The 27,754-nt window shown below is 42.4% G+C and overlaps 13 protein-coding genes across 13 annotated transcripts; 7 read left to right on the top strand and 6 right to left on the bottom strand.

Annotated features, from left to right (window-relative positions):
- Window positions 1-349: 349 nt before the first annotated feature.
- On the top strand, window positions 350-2,547 carry SS1G_05403 (hypothetical protein; the record flags this gene model as incomplete). The annotated part of the gene is made up of 4 exons (XM_001593925.1): window positions 350-844; window positions 894-1,626; window positions 2,200-2,248; window positions 2,412-2,547. 4 exons carry the CDS (start codon window positions 350-352, stop codon window positions 2,545-2,547), a joined length of 1,413 nt encoding a protein of 470 aa, XP_001593975.1.
- Window positions 2,548-3,732: 1,185 nt separating this feature from the next.
- Window positions 3,733-4,547, top strand: SS1G_05402 (hypothetical protein; the record flags this gene model as incomplete). The annotated part of the gene is made up of 2 exons (XM_001593924.1): window positions 3,733-4,159; window positions 4,228-4,547. 2 exons carry the CDS (start codon window positions 3,733-3,735, stop codon window positions 4,545-4,547), a joined length of 747 nt encoding a protein of 248 aa, XP_001593974.1.
- Window positions 4,548-5,727: 1,180 nt separating this feature from the next.
- On the top strand, window positions 5,728-6,177 carry SS1G_05401 (hypothetical protein; the record flags this gene model as incomplete). The annotated part of the gene is made up of 1 exon (XM_001593923.1): window positions 5,728-6,177. The coding sequence occupies one exon, from the start codon at window positions 5,728-5,730 to the stop codon at window positions 6,175-6,177; it is 450 nt and encodes a 149-aa protein (XP_001593973.1).
- A 425-nt stretch (window positions 6,178-6,602) lies between these two features.
- SS1G_05400 (hypothetical protein) lies at window positions 6,603-7,398 on the bottom strand (the record flags this gene model as incomplete). The annotated part of the gene is made up of 2 exons (XM_001593922.1): window positions 6,603-7,060; window positions 7,158-7,398. 2 exons carry the CDS (start codon window positions 7,396-7,398, stop codon window positions 6,603-6,605), a joined length of 699 nt encoding a protein of 232 aa, XP_001593972.1.
- Window positions 7,399-8,618: 1,220 nt separating this feature from the next.
- On the top strand, window positions 8,619-9,221 carry SS1G_05399 (hypothetical protein; the record flags this gene model as incomplete). The annotated part of the gene is made up of 3 exons (XM_001593921.1): window positions 8,619-8,628; window positions 8,683-9,008; window positions 9,186-9,221. 3 exons carry the CDS (start codon window positions 8,619-8,621, stop codon window positions 9,219-9,221), a joined length of 372 nt encoding a protein of 123 aa, XP_001593971.1.
- A 630-nt stretch (window positions 9,222-9,851) lies between these two features.
- On the bottom strand, window positions 9,852-10,474 carry SS1G_05398 (hypothetical protein; the record flags this gene model as incomplete). Its single annotated transcript, XM_001593920.1, has 2 exons — window positions 9,852-10,130; window positions 10,346-10,474. The coding sequence occupies 2 exons, from the start codon at window positions 10,472-10,474 to the stop codon at window positions 9,852-9,854; spliced, it is 408 nt and encodes a 135-aa protein (XP_001593970.1).
- A 770-nt stretch (window positions 10,475-11,244) lies between these two features.
- On the bottom strand, window positions 11,245-11,970 carry SS1G_05397 (predicted protein; the record flags this gene model as incomplete). The annotated part of the gene is made up of 3 exons (XM_001593919.1): window positions 11,245-11,299; window positions 11,521-11,600; window positions 11,944-11,970. The coding sequence occupies 3 exons, from the start codon at window positions 11,968-11,970 to the stop codon at window positions 11,245-11,247; spliced, it is 162 nt and encodes a 53-aa protein (XP_001593969.1).
- Window positions 11,971-12,386: 416 nt separating this feature from the next.
- SS1G_05396 (predicted protein) lies at window positions 12,387-13,004 on the bottom strand (the record flags this gene model as incomplete). The annotated part of the gene is made up of 2 exons (XM_001593918.1): window positions 12,387-12,470; window positions 12,810-13,004. 2 exons carry the CDS (start codon window positions 13,002-13,004, stop codon window positions 12,387-12,389), a joined length of 279 nt encoding a protein of 92 aa, XP_001593968.1.
- Window positions 13,005-14,029: 1,025 nt separating this feature from the next.
- SS1G_05395 (hypothetical protein) lies at window positions 14,030-16,610 on the top strand (the record flags this gene model as incomplete). Its single annotated transcript, XM_001593917.1, has 6 exons — window positions 14,030-14,063; window positions 14,245-14,495; window positions 14,638-15,079; window positions 15,131-15,860; window positions 16,308-16,473; window positions 16,560-16,610. The coding sequence occupies 6 exons, from the start codon at window positions 14,030-14,032 to the stop codon at window positions 16,608-16,610; spliced, it is 1,674 nt and encodes a 557-aa protein (XP_001593967.1).
- Window positions 16,611-17,431: 821 nt separating this feature from the next.
- SS1G_05394 (hypothetical protein) lies at window positions 17,432-19,519 on the bottom strand (the record flags this gene model as incomplete). The annotated part of the gene is made up of 5 exons (XM_001593916.1): window positions 17,432-17,764; window positions 17,822-18,342; window positions 18,547-18,670; window positions 18,752-19,018; window positions 19,511-19,519. The coding sequence occupies 5 exons, from the start codon at window positions 19,517-19,519 to the stop codon at window positions 17,432-17,434; spliced, it is 1,254 nt and encodes a 417-aa protein (XP_001593966.1).
- A 1,944-nt stretch (window positions 19,520-21,463) lies between these two features.
- SS1G_05393 (predicted protein) lies at window positions 21,464-21,640 on the bottom strand (the record flags this gene model as incomplete). Its single annotated transcript, XM_001593915.1, has 1 exon — window positions 21,464-21,640. The coding sequence occupies one exon, from the start codon at window positions 21,638-21,640 to the stop codon at window positions 21,464-21,466; it is 177 nt and encodes a 58-aa protein (XP_001593965.1).
- A 1,228-nt stretch (window positions 21,641-22,868) lies between these two features.
- SS1G_05392 (hypothetical protein) lies at window positions 22,869-23,219 on the top strand (the record flags this gene model as incomplete). Its single annotated transcript, XM_001593914.1, has 1 exon — window positions 22,869-23,219. The coding sequence occupies one exon, from the start codon at window positions 22,869-22,871 to the stop codon at window positions 23,217-23,219; it is 351 nt and encodes a 116-aa protein (XP_001593964.1).
- A 536-nt stretch (window positions 23,220-23,755) lies between these two features.
- On the top strand, window positions 23,756-27,500 carry SS1G_05391 (predicted protein; the record flags this gene model as incomplete). Its single annotated transcript, XM_001593913.1, has 7 exons — window positions 23,756-23,937; window positions 24,537-24,560; window positions 24,685-24,740; window positions 25,113-25,665; window positions 25,718-26,045; window positions 26,134-26,541; window positions 26,619-27,500. 7 exons carry the CDS (start codon window positions 23,756-23,758, stop codon window positions 27,498-27,500), a joined length of 2,433 nt encoding a protein of 810 aa, XP_001593963.1.
- Window positions 27,501-27,754: the final 254 nt, after the last annotated feature.

The following is a 27,754-nucleotide window of genomic DNA, read 5'->3' as shown; positions in this document are numbered from 1 at the left end:
TGGACTTGGGAGGTTTGATCTTGGTTTGGAGGGGATTGAGTGATTGGTATTGAAGAGATTTGTTTGGGAGGTTCTGGACCAACTAATCATATCAATTCATATCAGGTTGGGGAAGATTATCCTATATCAACCACTCCATCCAAACATCTTTTCCACGGTACCAAGGAATAAAACGTGGCCGTCAGAGATTCTTGTTTTTATCCTAACTTTACCTTTCTTTGGCTTATTCCTGTTTGTTTTGATACTTTAATTTCTTCCTACGAACTTTGTTGAAACACAACTTTGCGAACTTGAATACGAGTTACGAATTCATAAAGTGACAATATCACCAATCGAACACACATTCCAAATGACGGGCGAGAGATCACAAGACAAAATGAGTTCAAAATCTCATCGATCACGAAAATCCTCTTCGATATCACGAAAGCTTCTAGCTGCTAGTCTCTGTCTTGCTATGCTTCCTATTGCTGAGGCTCATACATACTATCGAAATAGAGCTACCTGGAAACCAAATTGGGATCCTAATAGACCTGTTCGAAAAGGACCTCCTAAAAAGAGAGATGGAGGAATACCATTAGTGGTTAGCAATATGTGTCCTGAGACAATATGGCCTGGAATCGGTACTCAAGCAGGAACTGGTGCTGGAGTAGGAGGTTTCGCCCTTCAAACGGGAGAGAGTAAATCTTTGACCGTCAGTGCAGATTGGCAAGGAAGAGTCTGGGGACGCACCAATTGTAGTTTCGCTGTTGGAGGAAATGGAGCTAGTAATGCTGCTGGAAATGATGGTTCTGGTGCTGCTTGTACTACTGGTGATTGTGGCGGTTTATTGGACTGTGCTATTACTGTGAGTTTTTACTTTGATAATAGAAATGAATGATTACTGACTGTTATAGGGCGAAACTCCTGTCACTCTAGCGGAGTTTGATCTAGCAGGGAATGGAGGTGAACAAACTTTTTATGATATCTCTCTAGTAGACGGCTATAACATCCCTTTGGGAATCGTCTATATTCCTGGTGACAATCCTGTACTTCAGGCCATTCCACCAAACCTTGTAAATGCTGCTTGTATTGCTTCAACCGGTTATCTCGCACCCATAGCAAGCACAGGTACAAATGGTAACTCCTCAAACTCTACCTATCCTATTCCTTTGGAGGATACCGTGGACAACACAGCAGCTATGAGTTGGTGTCCATGGAATCTTCAAAAAACACCACCCACCAAACCAGGTGATGGCGTTTACCCTTACCCAGACGACAATATCCAACGACCAACATTCGATCCCTGTTTCTCGGCCTGCGCCAAAAATAACCGCGCATCAGATTGCTGCACCGGTGCTTACGATGAACCTAATCTATGTCCTCGCAATGAATTTGCCAACGCCGCAAATAAAATTTGTCCAGATGCATACGGATATCCTTTCGATGATCAAACTTCTACATTCATCATTCCCACGGGTGGTGGTTGGGAAATCGTCTTTTGTCCTGAAGGAAGAAGTACGAATATTCTCAAGGTGTTGGGGGATGAGATGAGGAAAATTGCTAGTACGGGGAAGGTTACGAAGGATATTACAGAGTTGGCGATGAATGAGACGTATATTAGTGAGATGGCGGTGAAGAGTTTGGCGGGTGAGAGTTTGCGGGACAAGGTTAGGTTGGGGAGTTGGGGGGCTATGGTGGGGGTGCTGGTTTGGGGGGTTTGGTTGTGGTGAGGGGGTTGATTATTTTGGGTGATGGGATGGGATGGGATTGGAGGGGGATGGGTGCAAGGGGGGAGTTTATAGATTGGATTTAATTAGGTGGAATGGGGAGTTTGAGATTGAAAAGTTTGAAGATGGAAGATGGAAGATGGGAGTTGAAAGGTGGAAGGCGGAAGATTGATAGAAACATGGTTAAGCGGCGTTGACATAGATACCCTTATTGTGTAATAAGCTTTAAGCTTTAGGCTTTTTTGTTTTGCTCTTTTTTTTTTTTTGGCTGGCTGCGCCGGTAGATAGATAGATACATGCTCGGATTCATAACCTAATTCTTTTTCCTTCCTTCATACCTTTTCCTACCTTTGGAATTGGAACTACCTACTTATACCGGTACGTGTCTGTATCTATACCTGTCTGTAGCTAAATTAGATAGCCACAACTAGTAATCTTATATTACAATGAGTTTATAATTAATCAACTAATTAATTAACTAACTACTATTCAGAATTGAAACTTATATACCTCTCTCTCTCTATCTCTCGTTCTCTCTCTAGGTAGGTATTCAGAGTGAAAGTAAAGTCAAATGATCAAATGGTTAGAGTTGAGAATTTAATATTGTGAGATTTGAGATTATGAGATTGTGTTGGTGTTTTTGCTCGTTGCGAGAGAGAGAGAGAGAGAGAGAGAGAATCTAATCTGTACTGAGTATACTCCTAGACTTTTAGAAAGTTTGAAGTCGTATGATTGTAGGTTGCAGGATGTAGGATGTAATTTTTTAGTCGTAGAGTGGTGGTTGGCTAGGAGGGAGGAGAGGGGGAAGGGAGAGAGGAAGGGAGAGAAGATGGAGATGTAGAGAGATATTAAGTTTTTTTTCTCTCTTTTGAGAGAATAATATTATTGAGGATGTATTTGTAGAGATTTATGTGTTACGAGGTTTGCCGTCTAGATCACGTGGAAGTGCTCTAGGCTCTCGAAGTGGTTTATAACTAGGCGTCAAGCAGGGACTTAAAGTAATGACAATAATGCAATTCGTAACTAATAGTAGAGTATACTAAATGATTGATCTTGAGCACGAAGCTCTATACAAAGGAAATCCATCTTGATTATATAGACCTTCATGCCTATCGTTCCTTCGGTCCCTTCGATCCCTTCGATCCCTTCGGTGAAGGGATCGAAGGGATCACATGACTTCGTACGTGGTCATATGATACGAGGCCAGAAGCCGTCGTAACATCATAGACACGAAATACAGAATGAAAAAAATCAGACACTAGAAAGCGGGAAAGCGGTTATCGGCAGGTTAAATTGACAATTCGTCGCGTGTAGGGTTTAGTTGGGTAGATAGCTCGTAAGGGCTTACAGTAGGGTAGTAGTAGGAATAGGCAGGACAGGAAAAAATTGTTTAAGATCATGCAATGGTGTGCTGTGTTGTGTTGCTAGGTGGGTTGTTAGAATTTGGTGGTAGCGAATTAGATGAGCAGAGAGAGTTCCACATTGTGGTGAGACGATTGGAGGGGTGCTATAGCTAAGCGCTTATTTGTGTCTTTGGTTTGGTTTTGATTTGATTTTGACTTGATTTGATGTTAGGGATGGAGATAGCATGGATAGATGTAGGGGTGATAAGTTATGGTTATTGGATTGAAATACTTTCCAGCGTATTACATTTCCATTTGGAGTTATAGAAGTTGCTGAGAAATAAATACATGACCATGGGTATACAAGCCCCCCTGTGTTTTTCCTCCCACGAAGTTCCAATGAATTCAAAGACAATCTTGGTTTTCCGCATGATACGCTAGCGCCATTGCAAATAAATGAGGCTATGAGCCGGGCCATATATGCTCATACATACACATCATGCAGAGACCCATGCCTACCACCCAGTATGGATGCATGGGTCATGCTTCTAATATGTATATGTATCTATCAACGCAGCGGTACGGACCGCGAGTGGAGAATTCGTTATGATACTGGTCCCTGCCTAGAGCGAGTTTTTTGATATTTTTGTTTCGCGTTGTGTTGATTTTGAGGCCGCTTCGGAATGCTTTGTGCTTTATGCGCGGTTATTAATGTGACGGATCTTATTGTTTTGGCGAAAGCCAATTGGGAAACTCGGGGTCACCATCATGATGCTATACCGCGTCGCTGGGACCATCATTCGAAATACGATGATCTTGCTGCGGCTGCCGCAGCCGGCTGCGAGCTGTGTAAAGTGTTGGTGCGTGCGTTAGATGAGAATGTGTTGTTGGATGGAAGTGCGAGCAAGACGTATAAGGCTGAGATGTTAGAGATGGAGGAAGATGGGTCGGGAATGGGTTTGGATGTGGAAATTGAGGGGGAGGGGAGAAGATGGGCGGTATTTGAAGAGTCGGAGGGGAAGATTCCTTTTGATAGATTGTCGTTTTATATGAGGGGGAGCCAGGGGAGAGAGAGGTTGATTGTGAACTTTTCATTGCAGAAGCGTCGAGGTAGTTAATTATTTCATTCTTGTATCCATCTGAAAAACTATCACTGACTTATGGATATGATATGATAGGGCAAGTCAAGTCTGTTGATGGCATAGAAATTGGTCATTTTGTCCTCGATCCTAATCTGGGATCAGAAACAAACTTCGAGATTGCTCGAGATTGGATACACGCTTGCAGTTCAACACATTACGAATGTCCGGTGATAGAAGATAGGCCACTGCCCACAAGAGTGATACATGTTGGTTCCGACACCAATGAACCACATCTGGTGAAAACACATAGTATGAAAGGCAAGTACATCGCACTGAGCCATTGTTGGGGCGGTAAAATCAGTTATCGCTCCCAACTAAATAAAAAGACTTCCAAGGGCCTTCAACAAGAGAATTGAATTAGAGAAATTACCGCCTAATTTTCGAGATGCCATTCTCATCACTCGGAAACTGGGATTCCAGTTTCTGTGGATTGATTGTTTGTGTATCATGCAAGACTCAACCGAGGACTGGGAGATAGAATCTAAACACATGGGAAATGTATATCGAGGTGCGACGTTAACCATCGCGGCAGCCGCCGCATCTAATTCTACCGATGGGATCCTCAATAAATTTGAAGACTATGATCTCACAGGTATAAGCATCAGTTTGAAGCTAAGCAAAAATAGTCCACCAGACGATCACATCGACGCTGTACTCCGAGACAATAACCGTGAACAATTGAATCGTCTATTACAAAACGGACCACTTGCAGATAGAGGCTGGACATTCCAAGAGGAGATTTTGTCAGCCAGGACCCTGTATTATGGTCGTATGCAGATTTACTGGCAATGTTTACACGACCACGCATCTGCCGATGGACTGCGCTCACGAGCACCCATTTATCAACGTGCGTTCCGTTACGAGAAGATTAAAGATCAAATACATGAACCGCAAGGAGTTAAGAGAACCGACATGATCAAAAGTCCCTATGTCTTCGTCAATAAAGATCAAACGCGGTCTGCAGTACATCACCGCACCAGCAAGCACATAATCATGGAATATCATAAAGAAATGGTAGTGGACTATTGTTCGCGACACCTGTCATACTCCCGGGATAAATTTCCCGCGTTTTCTGGCATCGTTACTTTTGTTCGTGATATATTGCACACGAATGGGTATCCGGATTCGAGGTATGTGGCGGGGATTTGGACTAGTCATTTTCGGCAGGGGTTGGTGTGGTATTATGGGGATGATATTATTCCTTCTACTGAGAGAGCGCCTAGTTGGTCGTGGGCTACGACGAATGGGGCAGTGGTGTTTCATTCGTCGACTTTCAGTCAGGATGCTTTTCACTCTACACATATTGATCCACAGCTCCTCTCTCATGATGTAGTGCTCATGGGACAAAATCCCTATGGAGAAATCCAACATGCAACGTTAGAGATCCTAGGTAGTACGATGGTGGCGCGATGTATAGATAGACTGTCGACGAAGGCGACTAATTTAGCGTGTGGATTTGTGCATTGGGATCCACGAGATACGGAAGAAGAGCGTCGAACCAACCCGTTGTTTATTTGTAGGATAGGCAGTTCGGCCATGTTTCTCTTTAGTCCGCAGGATGAGAAAGCGAGCTTGTCAAAAGCAGATACGAATATGGATGAGGAGAATGAAGACAGAGTAGATAATACGAGATATAAGATTATGTTTGTGGCGACGCAGAAACGGCAGGCGCATGGTTTGGTTTTGAAAGAGTATGAGAAGAATCCGGATGAAGAGGCGAAAGATGGAAATGAAGCCGGGGATAAAGCAGGTGGAAAGGGAAAATCGAACATCGAACCTCAAACTGGACACAAGAATGTAGCAAAAGATGGACAAAAGCATGAGAGTAACAGAACTCAGACTAAATTTGCACCTAGCATAACTAAATATCGACGTGTTGGTTATATTAGATTATACTCCAAGCATACAAATGTCACGAAGCTTTGTGACGCATATAAATGGGCGGATGTAAAGGGATGGAAGAGGGAGAAATTTGTATTGATTTGAGGACGGCTAGGAGATCGATGTGTGTCGTCATCCGTTGGAGGATTTTTGCATAGCATTTTTTGTTCGGCTGAAGATTATGTACAGTTCAAATGACATCTTTCATCTCTTCTTTCATTTTACCACTTGGTTGGTCTTTCTGAACATAAAGCTAAGCGAAGTAAATGTCTAACTAGCAAATGAGAACAAAGACGCAACTTTAGAACATGATCTTTTAATTCTATCTATATTGATTAGCCGACTGTGTACAGTACAATAACAAAATGCAATACTCTAAAGCTAGCCCGCCCCACACAAATTGAAGCTAAATGTATTTTAATCATCTCATATCTTATGCTCAACACAATGGCACCCTAACATACCGTGCGTATCCGCACTCCCAGTTACAAAGTATAAGAGCAAAGAGAAGACATGACAGGAAATTAAAACTAAGCAGATTTTCCTGACTTCTCAGCAACGCGTCTCTTCCACTCCGCTTCCTCTTCACTATCACTTCCACTATACACACTCCTAACATCCTCTTCGTCACCATTCACCAAATCAGGATCCAATCCGTTCTTCTCAGGAGCAGCCTCTTCTCCCTCATCTCCATCCGTCCCGAAATCATAATCGAAATCTGCAAAAACTCTTTTTAGTTCGATGTTATCGGGATTGACCATATCCTCGGCTCTATAACCATCATTGTCGCGGATTCGAGGGTCGCTGCCATCGCGAAGCATCATCTTGACCATTTCAAGACCATCTTCCCAGACATTTCTTCCCATTCTGTTGATTCGACCTTCTCTGTTGATCCATTTGACGGCACAGTGGAGAGGTGTCTCACCATTGCTGTTGATGGGGTCGCATTCAAACCCTTCCTGCTCGAGAAGCTCGTCCATGATCCTGTCTAGATGGGGAATTCTAATGTTAGTAAATTTGCATCTTGCTTCCCATCTTGGGATATGGAATCAAAAGGTTGAGAGCAGATGTAAGAAGTATCTTACGTTGTCCAAGTGATGCAGCAACATGAGCAGCTACGTTTTTAGCCTCTACCCCAAATCTTTTTAGCCCATCAAAAAATCCCAAAGGATGTGTGTTCAGATATTCCACAGCAGCTGCTGAACTATCGAACCGTTCCAAGACTTCGTTGAAGGTGCCAATCGAGCCGCGTGTTATGGCAAGGAGGAGTTGTTCGTCGATGGTTGCTTCTTCCTCTTCATACTCAACATCCCTCGGATCAGCCATATTATCCAATCTCCAACTTTCGACCCTTCCGTTCCCTTCCGTACTCAATCAACTCTTTCAACCTTAACACCACAACCCAGAACCTCAAACTACAAACTTCAAACCACAAATCACACTCCTGACCAAAACCCAACTCAAGCAAACTACCCACGAGAAGTAGTGCAGCTAACGTATCGAAACGTAAACAGCACAAATTAGTATACCTCCAACAAAAGCGACACAAAAGTGCACTTTCAAAGTTCAAACCCCGCTCTACAATTTGTACCTACTCTTCTAATCTTTTCGTCTCGTCGTAATGCGTAACTGTGCAAATGTGCAAATGTCTATGAAAGAATAGTAGAATACTGAGAATAGATAGAAACGTTCGTCTGATGGTTTTTCCCTTTCCTCTGAAGATTTTTCAGATGATAGATGGATATGTAGCTATCCTATCTCGAAATTGGGGTTTTGGATGAAAGATGGAAAGATGGGATGAGAGTAGAAGAGACGAGAGAAGAGAGAACGTAAATTCTTAAATCCTTAATCTGGTAATCTTATGTAGGTAGTAAGTAAATAGGTAAGAGGTAAGAACTGGATAGAAGTTCAGCGCTTCTCAAAACACTATTTACTCACCAGGCCCCAGGGAAGGCATTCTACCCTACAGAGTACTCCACTTCCACCTACCACAAACGAAACGAAACGATCGGATGCATCTACGCACCGACTTTCTAAAACTCTGGACCAACATTTTTACACTTTTTAGCATGGTAGTGGAGTGCGAGTATAGGCTATAGCCACTCATCGTATCTTATCGTGTCTATCTGCCAATACGAGTCCGCGGATTTAAAAAGACTTAAAATACATCGATTGGTTCTCATGAGTCTGTGGTGATTTGAGGTGATATATCCGTCTCGGATGGCTGTTACTTTTCAACGGAGGATTTGATTGGATGAATGAGTTGCGTAGATTATATAAGCGAGCGGGAAAAAAAGTTCCATGGGTTTGGATTGTGATGCTGTATTCGAGTATGATAAAGTTGATGAGAGTAGAGATTGAGATGACTTGATTTTGCGCGCTGATATACTTTATACGACGATTTGATCTAATACGAGGGAGCTGTGATTTATGAGATTTGAGTTAGTTGAGATTGGGATACATATTTGATAAGAGGAGTGAGAGTAAAAAGAAGGAAAGAGGAATACCCATCAAGAAAGTAATCAACCCAAACCCCAACCATCAAAATGCTTCTCTGTACGTCTCCCCCTTCTCCCTCCTCTCCAACCCACCACTAACCCTCTCCTCCAGTCTGTCCCTCCTGCAGCAACATCCTGACCGTCTCCGTAACACCGCATTCCTCCACGCCCACGCCCACCTCAACACAAGATCTCAGCGGCGCAAACCGGCTCGAATGTCTCACGTGTCCCTACCAATACATACTCACGCGCAGCATCTACGATCGGAAAACATTTGTGCGCGAGGAAAAAGAAGATGTGTTTGGAGGTAAAGATGCCTGGGCGAATGCAGATACCTATCCCAAGCAGTGTGCGAATAGTGAGTGTAATGGGATGGTGGCCGCGGCGAGGTTTGTGCAGATTAGGAGTGCGGATGAGCCGATGACAGGGTTTTATAGGGTGAGTGTTTTTTTGGTTTGTTTTGTTTGGGGCGGGGGAGGGAGGGGTTTGAGAGAGGGGTAATGGGGAATGGGGAGGAGTGTATGCGGGAAGAAAGGCGGATAGGGAGGGCTTTTGAGTGATATGCTGAAAGATGAATGAGACGTGAGAGGATAAAGGCTAACACTTCTGCTACAGTGTATGACATGTGCGAACCAATGGAGAGAAAATTAGATGAAAGGAACCAGAATTTACGAAACTGCCATTTGTTACGCAGTCGAGGCAGATGAATGTGGAAAGCATTTATATGCATGGTCGCGAAGTATTGTCATGGGGATTACATTAGAACACTTGAGAGCAAAAGTTATGGGTGCACATGGGGTAGGAATTTTGGGTTGGGCTTTTGCAATATGGCGTAATGGCTAATATCCCTTGTTCAAAAGGTAATCTGCATATGGATGTAGATGGCATGTCATAAAAGGCGTTCAATTCTTCACGGCGGAAATGTTAATAAGAAGCTTTTACTTCTCAACTATACTCCTTCTCCAATGCAACCAATTGCTTCATATCCCAAACCTAGAACTCCTGGTATATCGCTCAATATTTCCCCCCAATACCAATGAAATAGAGCCACTTTGATGTCCCGAAACTCAAATGGACTAACCCTTTTATGAGTAGAGCACCTACGATGGCATTCAAAACCACCCATTGACACAAACGATGTCTGCATCAGTTCCATGCTGAGATCCCAAGGATGGAGGGTGAGAGCGAAACCTGCTTTGAAACACACGCTGCTACACCTAAATCTGAGGGTCCTACCAATTGAACATTCGTGACTTCTTATTTTACCATTCCTTCCGTCTCTCATTCCCTACTCCACCTCTCCACCGCCGCCAAATCCTCACTGGCAAGCATACTCACCACGTCGATGCTCAAACAGTCCCTCCTGAAATTTTCATTTTGTAATAATTCCAAGTGTTTGAGACTAGGTCCGGGATATGTGAGGAACTTGAGATATGGAGGTTGTGTGAAATATTGGAGGTATTTGAGGTAGGCAATGAAGGGTGGAGAGCTGAGTAGAGTACCGGAGGACAAGGAGGCCAGGTGCATTAAGTAAAAGGGTGAGGAGATGGCATTTACGAACTATTGGACGATTAGCACATCGAGGCATCAGAATGCTTTGAGTAAAAGAGGTAAAGAAAGAAGAGAGCGTGGGGATTGTGGAAGAGAGGATGAAATGTGAAGGATATCAACATTCATACCATGCCCATTTCGACGTGAGGGGTATAGTCTATGTAGCTTCACCAACCGTTGTCTCCCCCCACGCACTCAAGAAAAATTTAAACACCCAAACATACCTCAAGTTCAATTTCAAACCTCGTGAAACCTCCAAACTTTGGTTCCTCATTCTCCCCTATTACCGAAGGTGTTGAACGATTATTACCCTCCATCTTAACATCCTGTGGAGGAGAATTGATTGTCGTCATTTTGATTTCGCGTTGGGTTTGCGCTTTGGTATGTTAGGTAGTGCGAAGTGTTACCGGTGAAGCAAGGGTTCGCGGTTGTTCCTGGGAAAATATGCAGATGTTTCGCGGAACGTTGAGGCAGGCAGCTTGAAAGGGGAAGGGTAAAAAGTTTGATGACGTATTTGCAACCTTTAATTAATAGAGTTTTCCAAATTGTAGATTGGGGATTGAGTTTCCTGCTCGCAAAGCTTTGATGAGCGGGGATAATTGATGGAAGGAAGGGAGGGAGGGATTTTTGATGCGTTGCGATAATTCTTTGCTTGAAGTTCATGAAGGGATTCAAGAAGATCTGATAAGCTTGATAAGGCCAGGATGTTGATTATTAGTCAGGACTTATCCAATTTATCTTAAAGAACAACTATATTTAAGAGCTGGGATTGGTATTTAGGATATGGATGGATACAATTAACATATTTATGCCGGAAGATATTCCTATTGCATGAATCTGGGCTTTTGAAGACTCCTCTAGATTGATTATTAGATTCTTGCTGCATGAAATATGAAGCTGTCATACTTCATAGCCTGTTTTGTTTGTCTTTTGAGGTTAGACTTTTGCCTTTCACAGGCTGTTGGTGCTTTGAAGCTTAAAATGAGAAGATATACATCAATCAAAAGTAGAGTGCGTAATTATTAGTTGTCCAAGTGTTTTTCGTACCTGAAGCTATCATAGGTCCCCTATTTATTGACCCCTCTTTACTTGAGATCTTTCTACTCCGTACGGAGTAGTGATACTAGTTACCGGTAGTAGATCCACTTGGATGCTGGAATCTCCAGTTCTCGGTATTTCTGTCAAAATGTGGGTAGGTAGCCAGCATAAATTTCGATATTTGCCTTGTTGAGAAAAAAAAAAGAAAAAAGATCCAAATGTATGGAATCTGGATGTTCTATTCAAGGAATCTAGAATCCGAAATATCATGAATTCTTGGCACTACTAAGTACTAGATACAGTACTCTTTACAGTACTCTTATATGAATTTACCAATCGTCCAATCGTGCACCTCACTCACTTAAATCCCTTGAGAAGGAGCGGGTTAATAGTAATTCTAACAGCACATACTAGGAAGGCGCCATTTAACTCAAAAGTAACCTGCTGATATGGTTATGGGTAGCAAACTTGAGATCATTGGATCATTGCATCTGGAGACTCGTCAGAACTAACTCATCAGGGGAAATCCGTTCCTCCACGGGCTCGGATGGGGTTGACTTTCTATCAAATAGTAGCAAGTAGTGCTTCCCTCTGATCGACACCTATTATTTTTGACGGAATAATCGGCTAAAACATAACCAATTCCTCCTCATGGCAATCGATAATTTAAAATAAAGACCAGCTGGATCCATACAGAAGGTGGGTAAAAGTGGCGGATTCCTCGTAACTCTTTTGGGGCTACTCTGCACATTCTGGTCGTACGGGAGGGAGTACAGAGTCGTACCTGCTTTTTAAGAATGAGGCTTTGCATTATTTAGTGAGATTTCGTATTTCGTGAAAATGACAATGTCAAAAAGGTTAACAAGGGTTCTCCGGACTCTCAAGCACCTTCCTTGTCCGGATCAGGGTATTTTTTAGAAAATCTCATGATATTGGCATGGCTATGCAAAAGGAAAGAGTAGAGTGCAGAGTACAACAGAAAGAAAGAAGATTGAAGAAGATAAAAGACTCAGAGCAAGATACCTACCTAGGGATACTATTATCCATAGATTCGATGATATATCGGTTATCTTCTGATAGTTACTGTAATAAGAAGGAAGTGTGATGTAAAGGTCAAGAGCTACCTCAGCTGCCCATCTGATATTTTAACCATTCATAATCCTCATAATCTACCCAAAAAGGAAGAAACCTTCTTCTCTTCAACATAACATACCTCCTACCTGCCACCTAAGAGACTTCATCAATATCCAACTTCTTCTTGACCACACTACTTCTACTACTACTACTCAGTACAGTTTCTACACTACACAACTTCATCAACATACCTCATTTACAATTAGTTTGTGCAATACTCGATAACAGTACAAGATTCTAATATCAATCGTTCTTCATCCACCTATTGTTATTACAATTCGAGAAGTTCCATCGTCATACCATAAAACCTTCACCTATTCTATTCGTTTGGATAATTCGGAATAGATAGCCTTCTTACCTAGGTACCTATTTTAAGTTCGATCTGGTTACGACATTCGCAATCATACCTTGCAATCCGATATCCTATACAGATCAGGCAAAGAACAGAAATAGACACGAAAGGAAGAGGACGAACATTTATTCCGCGCTCTATATTACACTTTAGATTTCGCATACAACTCCCGATTCTTCCCTCCCTCTTCTATTCAACTCCTTCATTCCATTGGGAGAGGAAACCGTTGAATTTATACATTCGTACAACCTCAACCTCTCATCCTCATTCGTGCATCCATCCATCCATACATACATCCATTCATTCATCGCCCAATCAATCAAACATTTTCGAACATCAAACTTCATTTCACCCTTCATTTTCTTTCGATGCAGACCCCCAACTTACGAATCGATACTATCTTCGACTCCTGAACGATTTCACCCTCATTTCCCTACCTGTACTTTGGAAATTGACAAGGAATTTGGAGAGGAACCACAATTACTAAATTTGAAGATCGTCAACGACTCGAAATCGAACCCACAGCTAATACAAATTCCTCGAATCAAATTTAGTGACAGAGGTATCAAGGGAGGCAAACGGGGATATAAGATTACGATTGTGCATCAAGCATTTTCGCATCTCACGTCCCATCTCCCCCCCCCCCCATCCACATCCCTTCCCCTCCTATCCGTTCCCTACCATCTTTTAAGGTTCCAAAAGGATTAATCGCTTTGATTGCGAACCATCCGTCCTGAGACTTGAAGTATAAGGACCAAAGAAAAACGACATCACACGTTCCTTTAAGGGGGAAGAGGAATTATCACATTTTGATTATCAACACTGGTATCCAATCAAGCCTACAATTCTCAAACATAAATTTTAGTGCTGGTTCGCTGGTTAAACTGGTTGGGCCTCGGTCGCTAAGGAATTCACCGTTTCCTGACACGGACCAAAATCGATCAGTCTGTTCCCCTTCTCTTAATTATTATTTTTATTATTATTTTTATTAGTTCCCTTTTATCAATTTAATCATTCGTGCACGTGGTGGTGGCTTTAGTTAGAAGAGGGAGAGCCGGAGGAAACCACAAGAATCAATCATCAATCATCCAAAATCATCCAATCTCCAGAACCAGAGTCATTACTTCAAGAAACCTCCTAATCTCCTACAGACAAACAGAACAGTCATCTCCTTGTTCTCCCAAACTAAAAACCTATCAAACATTTCGAACATCCTTCCAAGAAGCAACGAGGAACGAGGATCTTTACTTTCTACGCCAATACGACGACCTCAAATTCAAAAGTAAAACGGATCAAATCCCCTGAATCCTTTTAATCAACCCATCGTCAACTTATTACAGTAATTAATTCTGGACTTTGTGTCGTCATCACAACCACTGTCACCATGTCGTTAAGCTCTATCCAACCAGATTACGATGGTAAGTCCAAATCATTCTTGTAATATATGCGCCGCGAGGCCTGCGACGACAAAACTGCCATCCCCACTTATGAGCGGTTGGCTTGTATCAAGTTGGACATTCAGCGTTTCACTTTTGCTATATCTCATCATCCACAAGCATGAATCCTAGGACTGACCTTTGAATCTTGTTTTCCAAACAGGGAATCGATCGCCTGGACTCTCAACCAACCTATCATCCAACAACCCCTTTAGGAATCGAGCCGTGTCTCCAGCTATGTCCTCTTCTACCCAACGTGCCCACCGAGAACCTCCTCCACGACCTTTATCACGGAATCCATTTCTCGATTCTCCAGCTACAAACCAAACATCATCACCAGACAAAATGGCATTCTCTCGAACAAGCCCAAGTTCATCAGGCCCAGCTCTGACTGGGCACGCTGCGGATTTATTTGTACGTTTATCCAAGAATGCCAACGCCCTTCTCCTAATGGCGTTGGATGGGCGTGAAGTCTTGTGAACACACGCAAGCATGTTCACGAGGGCTCAGCCTAAAACAAGCCTCCATAAAAACACATCGCTGACATCAAATGTAGGACGAACTGACACTTGGAGATAAACCTGTCCCGGACAGAAGTCAAAAACCGGGATTGATGCGCTCAAACACGTCCGCAAATCAACAGGCTGAAAACATTCCACCAGGACGACCATCAGGTCATAGACCAATGCGATCCCAAGAGGAGACGATGCGTGCGAGAAGACCAGCCGGGAAACCATCCTCAAGCAAACCCCGCAAAGAAGAAGAGCTAGATATCTTTGCCGATCCCAGCGACAGCCCAAAACGAAGAGCAAGACGTAATTCGGACACATCCATCATGGACCGAAAGCCCAGATTACTTGACCCAGAAGATGAACGCAGACGCTTAGAGAAAGAAAAGAGACATCGTGATCGTAAGCGTGCGCAAGACAAGACCAAGAAGAAGGCACCCCTAGATGTTATCGATCAATTAGATGCCACGAGCATTTTTGGAATTGGAGGTAGGTTATCGTGATCGATCATGCCAGCCCTTACTGACAAGCCATGTTTAGCATTCCATCATGATGGACCATTCGATGCTTGCTTGCCAGGCCGTAATCGAACAGGAAGTCGACGTGCACCAATGCAAGCTTTTGCTAAGGATTCAGCCAACAATTCGCTTGGTGGCGGAGGACCTTTGAACCAGAAGCCTGATCATGCAACATTTATGGGCAACAACGATGCGGAAGCACATCTCGATTATTCCCGTGGAGGAGATAAAGTCGACAATTTCCAACCTTATGGGCATCGCCCTGGTATGCCTAGCCGCACAGAATCTGCCATTGAAAGTGCAACCAGCCGTGTTGAACCAGTCCATGGTGAGGAGTCGATGGGTCTTGGAACCTCTACTTTCCTTGAGGGTGCCCCAGCTTCTCGTGCAGCTGTTCAAAAGAATCAGAATGAGCAATTTGGTATGGATGGTGGCCTATCTCGAAAGAAGTCATTGGCGCAGAAGATCCGAGGCATCAACAGCCGACGCGACTACGGACCTTCTGGGAGAATGAATAGCCCAGAAGGCATGTACACTTCAATTTCTCCAGATGGGTACACCCCTGGTGGAAGTAGAGCAAATGAAGCAAACCCATTCTTCAATGAATTTGGCAAAGGGGATGATACTATCAAGGAGGAGTTCGTCACATTCGCTGAATTGCCACCGAGACCTGGCCGCTCTCGCGCTCCTTCTAACCCCCCCGGAATCGAAAGACGTGTTACTAGCGACAGTATGGGGGAATCTACCAAAGGGTCCGCATCAAACGGTGGATTCTTGTCCAGAGTCAAGAGTTTAAAGGGAGGGCCACGAAAGCCAAGAGTTGAAAATAGGCCATTGCCAACACAAACATCTCAGCTCCTCTAACTCCCTGGTCAAGCAAGGACATTACTTTCTCTTGATAACCCTTGGAGAATAAGGATGAGGACTTTCACCTCTGATTTAATACTTATCAAATACCCATACTCACCAGTTTTTATTATCTTTCTCATGCGTCGCTATCCCGAACCGAGTGGTCTATTACTCTTGCTTAACGTACACGAGTTTGGATATGTGACTCTTCACAAGCTTTCGTGGTTGACGCTTTTATTGATATTTTCTCCACCACAACTTCTATTCTGACTCTACAAAACGAAGAATCTTTCTTTTTGAATTATTTTCGAGTGGTCAAATGGCCCACAAATTGTTATCTGATTTTACAGGCGTATGGGAGTACACATGAACAAACCTGTAACTCGAGGGATGTTGAAAGAGGGTGAGGAAGATGAGAAGCTTGTTTTTAATGCCAGTGAGCTTTGCGGGTTGGAATGGGTCTTGGGCAGTGGGTGGTTAGTAGCCGGGCTGGGAGGTTCTGGTCTCGAGGGTTGGGTAAAGAATAAACAGCACCAAAGAAAGATTTGAATCGCGTAAAGTCGAGAATAGGAGAAATGTAGACTCGATGGATGAAAGTTTAGGGTGAATCAGGGATGCAGGGAGTCAAATGGTTATGGAGGAAACCTAGGTAGTAGAAGACAATACGCATACATTCAATAAAATGAATTGATAATTGGTAATTTCAAAAACAAATGTCGAGTTCAATTCATAGTCGTGCGAAGATGGTGATGGTGAAGGTAATACTTAAACGGTGTACGAAAAGTTTGTCTTGAAGCTTTTAGTTATCTAGCAAGTGCTGTCTTGGCTATTGAGGTCTGAGGATATAGATATACTCTTCTCAGTCGGTGGAGAACAATATATAGTCATACCAGTATCTTCTTCGGTCCTATTTGTATCATACATTGATAGAAAGAGATGGGTTAGATATTGTGGATGTCTGTATAGGATGGAAATTGTGGTAAGATTATTATGATTATAATCTGTTTCATCGTCTTTGAATGATGAGATTTTTGTTGATTTATTTACAGTTTGGTTGTTGTAAGATCTTATATATACATTTCCTATTTTGTCAATTTACTCCCCCTTAACGCCTCCACTTCCTCTATGATCTTCTTTTTACTTTCAAAGTGAGTCACTGAATAGGCTGCACGGCCTCATGCACGAGAATATGCGTTTATCGACTGCTAATAGTCTGATATTACGCATTTATACTTGTTCAGCTCGCATCACTCTTCATGTTAACTCGATCTCTTTTATCAGTATTTGTTTGATACATATCATGTTTTATTTGTTCTAGGCTTTCGTGAGGTAGAGCTCATAGGTTAGAAGTACTAACTCATTTATGTTTATCGAGATGAGTTGCTTGAAAATTCTATGGGATGCCAGAATACCACCTTACCTTGGTACCTAGACCTAAGCAAAATTGTACTCCCAGACTTTTCAAATCATTTCTTTACCCTCGGCTTAATTGTAACCCATATAGGTTCTTTCTGCACCACAACATAATTTTTAAGATCATCCCAGTTGACGAGCTTGTTTCCAACAGCCTCAAGATCAAAATTCCGACTAAACGAGCCAAAACCACCCTCAATTCCGCCTGTCCGAATGATCTCCCCAAACAATTACGTGTTCCCAATCCCCATGGTTTCAAAATATTGCGGTTGTCGTTTTTAAATTCTGCTGGTCGGAGATTATCAGGAAGATATCGATCAGGTAGGAATTCAAGACATCGGTGGAAGTTAGCTTCTGAATGGGCCATCACGATGGTATTCATTGCCACGTGTGTCTATTGTCATATTTCATTAGCATGTCTGTATACAACTAATGGATCAGCATCACTCACGCCTTCTGGCAGAAATTGTCCACAAACGACAGCTCCACCACGAGGTACAATCCGGAGTAGACCTCCTGAAACGGGATTGCACAATCGCAAACCTTCATTTATCACAGCATTGAGGAACGGTAATTGTTGAAGAGCACTAAAAGTAATATCTTCTTCCTTATCAAAGCAATTCCGAATTTCACATTCCAATTTCGTCAGCTCGACCGGATTTTGAATTAGACAATTAATCGTTCCGCATATGGTAGTGCCCGTTGTCTCGCTACCTCCTAATAGCATAAGAGCAACAGATGACTCGATCTCAGGCATACTCATCTTGGAAAAGTTCGGATTGTTCTTCTGATCAAGCATGACAGTCATGAAATCACCCACCGCTGCTTCCGGACGTTGTAGTCGACGATGAATTTTCTCCGCCGCGTTGGAAAAGTGCCCTGCTTGCATTTTTCGAATGCGCGCTGGAAGCAGTTTGAGAATGAGCGACTCGAGACTGGGAAAATATTGCATTACGCCTGCTAATGCCATCACTGTGATAATTAGCCATGGGATTTTAGTTCTAAACTGCGGGACATATCAGAGGATAAACATACTTTTCATAGAATTATAAATTAGAGTCGCCCAGGGGTGATTTGTCGTCTCCTCCAAGCAATCAAACGATTCTCCCAACGTAAGCATCCCAATTACATCAAACGTCCACCAATTCATCCAATCCACCACATTAACCAGCGCACCCATCTTCCTATTCCCGGGCCGCCCAATCTCTCCCAAAAGCTTCTCAACCATTAACGTAACATACGACTGTATAATCCCCTCCTGTCTCGCAACCGCGCGATCGGTAAACGCCGGTCCAATCACCTGTCGCATGCGCACACTCACATCAGAATGTACCGTGGTAACGAGATTCTCCGCCTGTCCTGGCGGCGTTTTGAAAAATACCGGATCTCGCGGAAGTGCTTTTTGCGAGCTGTTGTTGCTGTTGAGAAATATTTCGTGCCAGGCTTGTTCGGTAGCGAAGGATGCTTCATTTGGTGCGGTGCGCATTATGGTGCCGTAGTGGGAGTGGTGTTTGCGTGTGTTGATTACGAGGGTTCCGGAAAGGAGGGAGTGGATGTACGGGATTCGGGTTAGTTTCCAGAGGAAGGGGCCGGGGATTGGGGAGAGTGGGTGCAGGTAGAGGGTTTGGAGGGTGGTGGTGAGGAGGTACTGTGAGGTGCGGGTGTTAGGGGGGTGGGTGGATTGGTGGAGGAGAGAGGGGGGAGTTGGATTTAGAGTTAGGCTGGGGGGAAGGGTTAGTGTAAAGGGAACGAACGTACTAGGAGGAGTAGAAGAATGAGGGAGCTGATGATTGTATATGTTTGAAAGGAGAGATGATTATAGAAGTTGAGGGAAGAGTTGAATATCCATTTCTGAGGAGTTTTTAGGCAGTTATGGGAATAGAGTAGACGAAGTAGAAGTACCTAGGTACCTAGTTGATGATTTTAAAGTCAAAGTCAAAATTAAGTACTTATAGAGGAATTTATACAGATATATTCTTATTCTTTCACAAGATCAGAAATCTACCTATCAGATACCTAATCAAAACTGTTAAGTTTGAAGAAGCAGGTTCGAAGCATTATTCATTAATTATTCACTGATAGTTCAAAAAAGGTGGGTGTTCTGCTATTCTACAAGTAATTTTGGATAATTTTTTTTTACCTCGGACATTGGGGTTGTTTATAATATGTTAATGGATGCATGATTCACTTGTTATTTATCTGTATCTGTATCTGTGTTCGTCTGGATATTGGCTGTTAGGTAGTTTGTGACGGAAACCCCTGCTTTCCTCCCACCCTTATTATATAAGAAACCTCAGGTACATTAACCATGTCCACACATGATACGATTACTCGGGATTAGTGTACGATTTAGGTGACCTGAGGATCAGATCCGGACAAGTACTAGGTATCAATGGTTATCGGTAAAGTAAGATCATTGGAGGGATAAATATGACTTCTTTTTGCCTAGCCATTGCGGCTAGGCCATTCATTTGTGTATATATAGAGTAGCTATCCCCATCTACAGGTGCTACTCACCTGTAGATTCTAAGTTAGATACAATTGCTGGTCTATAAACACCCTTTTGGTCACATAGTTATTCATCTGAGGTTTTAGATGTGGGGTGTTACGAGGTTTGCCGTCTAGATCACGTGGAAGTGCTCCAGGCTCTCGAGGTGGTTTATAACTAGGCGTCAAGCAGGGACTTAAGTAATGACAATAATGATATGCAATTCGTAACTAATAGTAGAGTATACTAAATGATTGATCTTGAGCACGAAGCTCTATACAAAGGGAATCCATCTTGATTATATAGACCTTCATGCCTATGGCTAGTCAGGACCGCTGCGCGGTCCTGGACAGCCAGCGTTCCTCAGCGGTCCATAACGTGACTTTAATCACGTTACCTTGGTTTAGTCATGTGACGCGGCATAGAAGATAGCCGTTGTAACATGGGGATTTATTGGGTGAATGTATTCTATTGTGTAGTATATTAGTAAGTGGTTTTGGTTTTATATTATTTGAACATAAATAATATTTGATGATATTTAGTAAAGATAATATTATTTCTTTTTTTTTATAAACAAGTATAAAGTATTTTTATACTAGATAAGGAATTTTTATTATTATAATATTGATATATTGATATATTGATATATTGCTATATTTATTATTTTAAATAACAAATAATAAATAAAAAAAATTATAAAAATAGAAAGCATTGTTTTAAATCTACAATAGTGATATTAGTATTAAAAATAAATAATAGAATATTTAATATTATCAACTACTCTTCAAAACCCTCGATAGGCGCCAAGCCCTGATCGGACAACTAGCCCACCGGGTAGAAAACTATGAAGTCATTTGCTCTTACTATCTGGGTCTACGCTACAGTGTGACTATCTGTGCGCACTGAGATGGATAGCGGTGGTACACTTCTATTTCGATATTTATTAGTGAAAACTCAAACTCCTGATGGAGGTCGGTAAGCTAATGTCTCCATTACTAATAGGTTTCTTAACATGATAACTGCTAGCCTAAGATTTAAATTGTACCACTGCCATCTAGAACTCTATTCTCTTTTTTTTCTTCTCAGACGACGTGGCTTTGGGGGTCATGGAAACCGAGATGTGTAGTCGTGTACCCACACGGAAGTCAAAATTATCGTTCCTTTGCTTCTTGACCAGTTAGAAGAGCATATCATGGAATTTAAATTTTCCTCAATGAAAAATGCTTATGGCTTGCTCTTACCAGCAAAATCGATGTTGATGAAGTGGCTCAGCCTTTGGATAAACATGGATCGATAATAATATGGTCTTCTATTATAGCTGCGACTGTGATGTATTTGAAAAGATAACTTCTACCTTACGAGAACAAAATTGGATTAACTTCCCAGGCTCTTGATCTCAAACAGACGGAAATAATGGGCTCATTTCTACAGTCAATCAAAATGCCATGAGTGAGCAGTTAAGGAGATTTGGGCTATTGGGTGTAAGGACCGTAGAGAGACTATGCAATTTTGAAAGCATCGAAGAGTTCAAAGGCAATGAGGACTAGACTCTTGTCCATAGCAATGGCACAGCCAACCGCAATATTAGCGTTGATAACGAGCCCTCTATAACACTGATAGTCCTGCCAAAACGACACCGATGACGACCTTGATAGTGTCGTCGGAGACGGTAAGGACTATCGTTTTCCTCGAGATATGGAAGCCGTCTTGGTAAATTCTACAGCATATCCTCTTTGTCATCCTGAAATCATTCAGTCTTCCGTCCAAATTCGTGACCTTCATTTTGAGGCTGAGACTGCCGCCTAAACACATGTCCAGCACACATGAGACATTCTCCTCTTTGCAGTTCATTGACGACCACGGCTAGGATCACATTATACCAGATGTGATCCTTCCAACGAAAGCGATATCACTACCTTGCCTTTTGAGTCCGCTCAAGGCACACATTATTCTTGGGTATTACTCATTTCCGTCGACGACAGGCCTAGTCTTTTGACATTCAGCTTGCTTGTGTGATTGTGGCACCAAATACCCTTGATGGCAAAAACAAAATACGACGTGATGATGGTCTCGGGCATAGAGGAGCATTGCTGTTGCGTCTTTGCAAATTGAGAACTCAAAAAGAACGAGTGAAACATATGCTTTAAAGCTCTAAACCGACCTTGAAAACGAAACAACGCCAAGTGATCGGTAAAATCTATCCACATCATCTATATCATCTATATCATCTATATCATCTATATCATCTATATCATCTATATCATCTATATCATCTATATCATCTATATCACCATATCATATATTTCTTTTCCATTATCATAAACTCAATCAATCATCCATATGCTGTCTAGCAAACAAACTCCTTGCCCTAAGTCTGGGACCATATCTCTCTAATATAAAAGGAATAGGAACAAGCAATAATGCTAAACATGCCAATATTGTCCCTGCCCAATTATATCCCACATTTACGAACATTTGTTTTCCAAATAGAGGAAATCCCGCTCCCGCCAAATTTCTTATCAAGCCTACGCCTGCCAAGGCACTAGCCGAAAATACCATATAACTATCCTCAACATATAGATACGTCATCAAAATAAGTGTGTAAAACGAATACCCGAATAGAGTCGTAGCAAGTATGGGCACAATCCAATGAATATGGTATTGAGGTGGCGAGGTCCATGCGAACCAGAAGAGACTGATAGGTAGCAGAATAGCCGCAATTCTGCCCAACTGGACTCGTGCTTCTGGTATATTTTTGAATCTCTCAGGGTCAAGCGTATCTTCAGATTGCACTTCCCTTATTCCAGCTGCACGAATTCGTTTTTGATAATGGTTTTCCTGCCATATATTGATAAATGGACCCAAACTGATACCAATCATAATTCCAAGGAAACAAAGACCGACGCCAACTGTCTCGAAGCCATAACCCATCTTGCCAAATACCAGATTGAAAGCACTATTGAAGAGGAACGAAAGACCGTAGAGAAAACCGTTGTAAAGTGCTGCAAAAATGATAACTGGCTCGGTTCCAAGGAAACGAAATGGTCGAGAGAGCGTATCTTTGAATAGTTGTCCCAGCGATTTACTTCGCATTTCGGCGGGAACTGTGGCGACTATCCTTCCAGCAGCTTTATTGGCTCGGTTTGCACGTCTTCGCAATATCACTGAACGTCTCGTTTCATTCTTAAAGACCAAAAGTACCACTACAAGTATCGACCAGAATCCACCACAGATGCCAAGTAAAGCCCAAAATACCTCACGCCAACCATATGCTTCTGCAATGAACGACATCAAGAAATATCCAGAGGGGCTTCCACAAACAGCGGCCCAGAGGAATATGCTCATCGCGGGTCCTATTTGATCCCTTGGCCAGAGATCGGCTATAGTTCCACCAAAATTGGCAATCGTTACACTAGCGAAGAGACCCGAGAAGAACCTCAAAACTAGAAAGCCTTCAATGTTCTGTACAAGAGCTGTCCCGAGCAAAAATAGCAGGAATATTCCATAAGGAATTACGTAAAGGTAAGTCCTTCCATAATATTCAGATAAAGGTGCTAATGTCATCGGTCCCAACGCTAATCCGAGAATATAAAGTGAAAGGCCTAGTACCCCAACTTCAGTACTGACTTTGAATGACTCGATCAATTTTTCCTGGGCGGGTGAGTATCCTGATGCTCCCCAAGATACTGTCAAATCGATAAGTGTGATGACACCCACAATACTCCATTTTCTCCAGAAAGAAAAATTTCGAGGGTCAGAAGGGTCATCGGGTTGAAAGTTGAGGACTTGCAATTCGGTATCTGTTGTCCTCGTAGACTGATCGGACTGCGATGGCCATTCCCCTTCACTCATGATTGCGCGGATATGTACCAAAAACAACTTCTTGAATATTAAATTATGAAATCACAAAGACAAGAAATCTTGGAGGAATTAGTTAGAACCGAATCCTATTCAAGTTGTAAATCTTTGATCAAAGAACACCTTCATTTTTGTTTTACAGGAAGTCGATGTTGCTTTATTGTGACGTTAAATGCGAAAATGGAGGCTCGCCGGAAAATCATATACCGAATGAGTGAGGGGTAGGTGCACACGTACCTTACTCCGTAGGATAAATATCGCATTTGAAGATTGTGTTTATGGAGAAATTATCAATGTCACTGAGACATTGATAACAACAATAGATCCATTAGTCCGTGAAAAGTGTCTCAAGAATTCTAGAGGCTGGAGCGAACCGTGGGGGTTGCGCAGACTCATCCGAAGGTGATTGCTTGAATTTCGAGTTTAAAAAGAGCAATCTATCGTGTCTAATAACTTTATTTTCGAGTGTTCCATATTTCATGGTCTTGCTGATCCTTGTTTTTGAGCTCACAGCAACAAATCTCAATACACTTGTCGATGTTGTTGCAGACGGTCGCTTCGTTAATGATCAGTGCTTTTGATGAAGGGGTAAAAATCTTCCATCTCATGCATCCATCCTCAGTATTATGAGCATGAGAGCTGTGCGGGCAACTTAGATCTTGATATTGAGTTAACTAGCTTTTTGTTTTGTTTGAAAGACGATTTGACAAATTCAAAAGAAACGTAAGTAGCGGGGGTAATTGTCACTCTTCTATGCAGTAGATATTCAAGCTAAGGCAGGGGAACCAAACGCGACATAAGGAACACTAACAGCCACTAGGAAGGAGCATGCCAAGGATTCGGAGTGCACGAAAGCATCGACTTGCTTTTTATAGATGTATTTTTTCTTGAACTTTTTCTTTCCTTTTCCTATCTCTGCCGAAGCTAATAAAAAGTATTCGTCAGAAGCCGTTGCTAACAAGTCCTAGCCAGATGGATGAATCTAAGCTTCTAATGCAAGCTCCGGATGTTGCTTTATACTATTGTAATATTTCTTGGAGTAATATATTGATATCATGATATTTGCATATAACCATCAACCAAGAAAGCTTTTATTATATATCGCGAATGTTCCTTGTGCCGGCTCATAGAGGTTACATTCGGTACTTATCAACTCAACACATAGCAGCAATAAAACCATCAAACCCCTGAGGCGATATCAATCGTGTGACTAAGTCTCCGAACTGTGGAGTGCGCCTACCGTTTATTTTTTGTGTAATCCGTACCAACGGAAATTGGACCGGACTTGATGATTATCCGCTTGATCGCCAAGTTGATCCACAAACTATCTCTTCAAATAATTAAAACAAGCCATGACCCAGTTCTCTGGTAGCATTCTAATCAAACCGAAATCAAGATTGGGTTCAAAGTATGAATGAAAGAAACCAACAACAACAACAAGGTCGGTCTGAGGCTTACGGGTATTCTTCCATCCCCGCCCCCGCTTCTGCTGTCACCGCCTCAGAACTTCAAGGCCCGGCCCAACAAGATATCATTAACACGACTGAGCAATGGACCTTCGATGATGGGTTCAACGATCCTAACTTTGGGTATATGGCTCAATTACCGGAGGAGAACTTGGGATACCAGTATGGATCCGATACATCCAGAGCATCTTGTGATCCAAATAGTTTAGAACGATCCTCCGTGACAGAAGAATCTCTACTCGATCTATTGGATGGTCCACATGCACTTGACCCAGCTGCTCACTTAAGTAAAAAGTCGAATCCCAAACAGCTACCAGAAGCTCTTAAATATTTAGCCCCGGTACCTGTTCAGGCACATGTTTCTCGTCAATATAATAATACACAATCGACACTCGCTCCGCAATCCCCGCCTTATCATGTGTTACCTCTTCGACAAGGTCCTCCAGATTACCACTATACTCATCAACAAATTCAACATGCACAGTCAGTATCTTCTTATACAAGTAGATAGATGCTGGCTAACATCTTTATGAAGACCAATTCCTCATCAACCTCCTGCCAAACCCACTACTACCGCAGATGTGAAGAACCCATTTCTTTATGGAAATGTTGATGTATTTTCTGAGCCATTAGAAATTGCAATAGGTCCTGTGCCACTTGTCTCGTCCTCCAAAGGAAAACGGAAACAGACTTTTAGCCCTTCCCCATCTCCTGAGCCTCATCTATCACGCCCTAGAAGGACTGCCAAAGCCAAACGTCGACGTCAACAAACCTCTGCTCCTCTCTCACACGCTCCGTTTAACTCCGAATGGTGGGAAAGTGATGCTTCGCTTTGCTGGAGATGCCGTAAACACAATTCTAATGTATGTTTTATCTCTTTTACAGTCCCTTATTTATCGATAGAAAAAGAACCCGCATTGTGAAACGACAACTGACTTTACCACACAATAGCACTTAATATCAGGATTCTGTGATTCCTGTATCCGAGTATCAAATTTCAATGTTGCTCCAAGTACCCAAGGAACGAGAACGGAAAACTTAGAAAGCTTGGTCTTATATCTTCTACCATGTTTGCTCTCCTTCCATCCATTTTTGATATATGCAGAACCTAATCATGCTTTAGCACACATGGAAGAAAATCTCCGCGCTATTCCTCGAGATACGCTGAAGACCAAAACATGGCGCATGTTCTCGGCTGAGAGGGCCGAAAAAGCCTTCGATCACGATTTTGACAATGCTGTCTTTAGAGATCATTTCGTGTTAGCACAAGAACAGGCTCGTTCAACTGGTGTTTTCGACGAAAAATACTCAGATCTAATGGCCATAGCTCAAACATACCAAGAATCTATTCTCCAACCCGTGAGTACTTTTGTTCATCATACTCAAATTGTTTGTAGAAAGTTATCAAAAGCGTCGTTTCTGATACAATTGAACAGAACAAATCTCTTGAAGCCTCTTGCAGAATTTTGATCGAATGCTGCGAACTATACAAATGCTTCATCACAACTACTGTGCCCGCACCACCTATTCCAGTTCTCAGCCTCCTCGAAAAAATTCGCACTACGCGTAGTACGATGCGCAGAGCCTTTAAAGAATATCAGGCACTCGCGCTCGCTCCCTCAGACTTTCGATCTCGCCGCGATTGGCTACCTTCATTCCTCTCGGCATGTTCACTTGCAATATCAGCAGTCGTGTTTATAGATATGATGGTAGCCATTCCATCACCCTATAAAGAGAGAATATGGGGTACATCATGGCAACAGAGGATCACTGAGATAAGGCATGGAGGATATGGGATGATGTTGGAAGTTTTGAAAGCGAATACGAAGAATGTCAACCCACTGGAATTAAGTTGTTGGAATTTGGATACCGGAATCGACACGAGTTTCCAGACACTAAACAACAACGCATATGATCCTTTTGGCGGGAATCAACACATAAATGCACAATACAGCACCGGATACGTTTTGGATCCTTCCTCCCACAACCAATTTTCCTATGGACTCGCTACACCCACACCACAAGACTTTGCTCCAGACATTTTATACGCTAATGTCAATTATGATCAGACATACTATGATAGCTGGCAACAAATGCAAATGCAAATGCAACAACAAGCAAAAGCAGAAGAGGAAAGGAGGATTTTGCTAGGGGATAATTCACCAGAAGCATTGCAGGGCATGATGGCAGTGAAATCATGGCAAATCAAAAATTTTCAACATCTGAAATTGGGAGAGGATATTTTTAAGAAGGATTTATATCGACAGGCGACTATTAATCCAATTGCTGGTTTATGGAGGATTTTTGATATGAAGTGAGGGGTGTGAATGAGGTGCGAGGATTTGGGGTGAGAGAATAAAGAGTGGGGAGGAGGAGAATTTATTATTTATTAACTTTAATTAATTGCAGGTTGATTGGTCGAGGGAAATCCAGAGCGTTTGAAATGGATTGGGCCACAGCGTTTACTTATTCGTTTTTCTATCGGATTCAGCGGAATATCCATTAATTATTGTTTTAATTACCTAGTAAACCAAGGTAATCAAGCTTTCATATTGCGTCTGTCTCGCTCGAA

This window comes from Sclerotinia sclerotiorum, genomic scaffold, assembly GCF_000146945.2.
Source record: "Sclerotinia sclerotiorum 1980 UF-70 scaffold_6 genomic scaffold, whole genome shotgun sequence".
Lineage (NCBI taxonomy): Eukaryota > Fungi > Ascomycota > Leotiomycetes > Helotiales > Sclerotiniaceae > Sclerotinia > Sclerotinia sclerotiorum.
The sequence above is the reverse complement of the archived record's forward strand: the minus strand, read 5'-3'. Positions and strand labels throughout refer to the sequence as shown.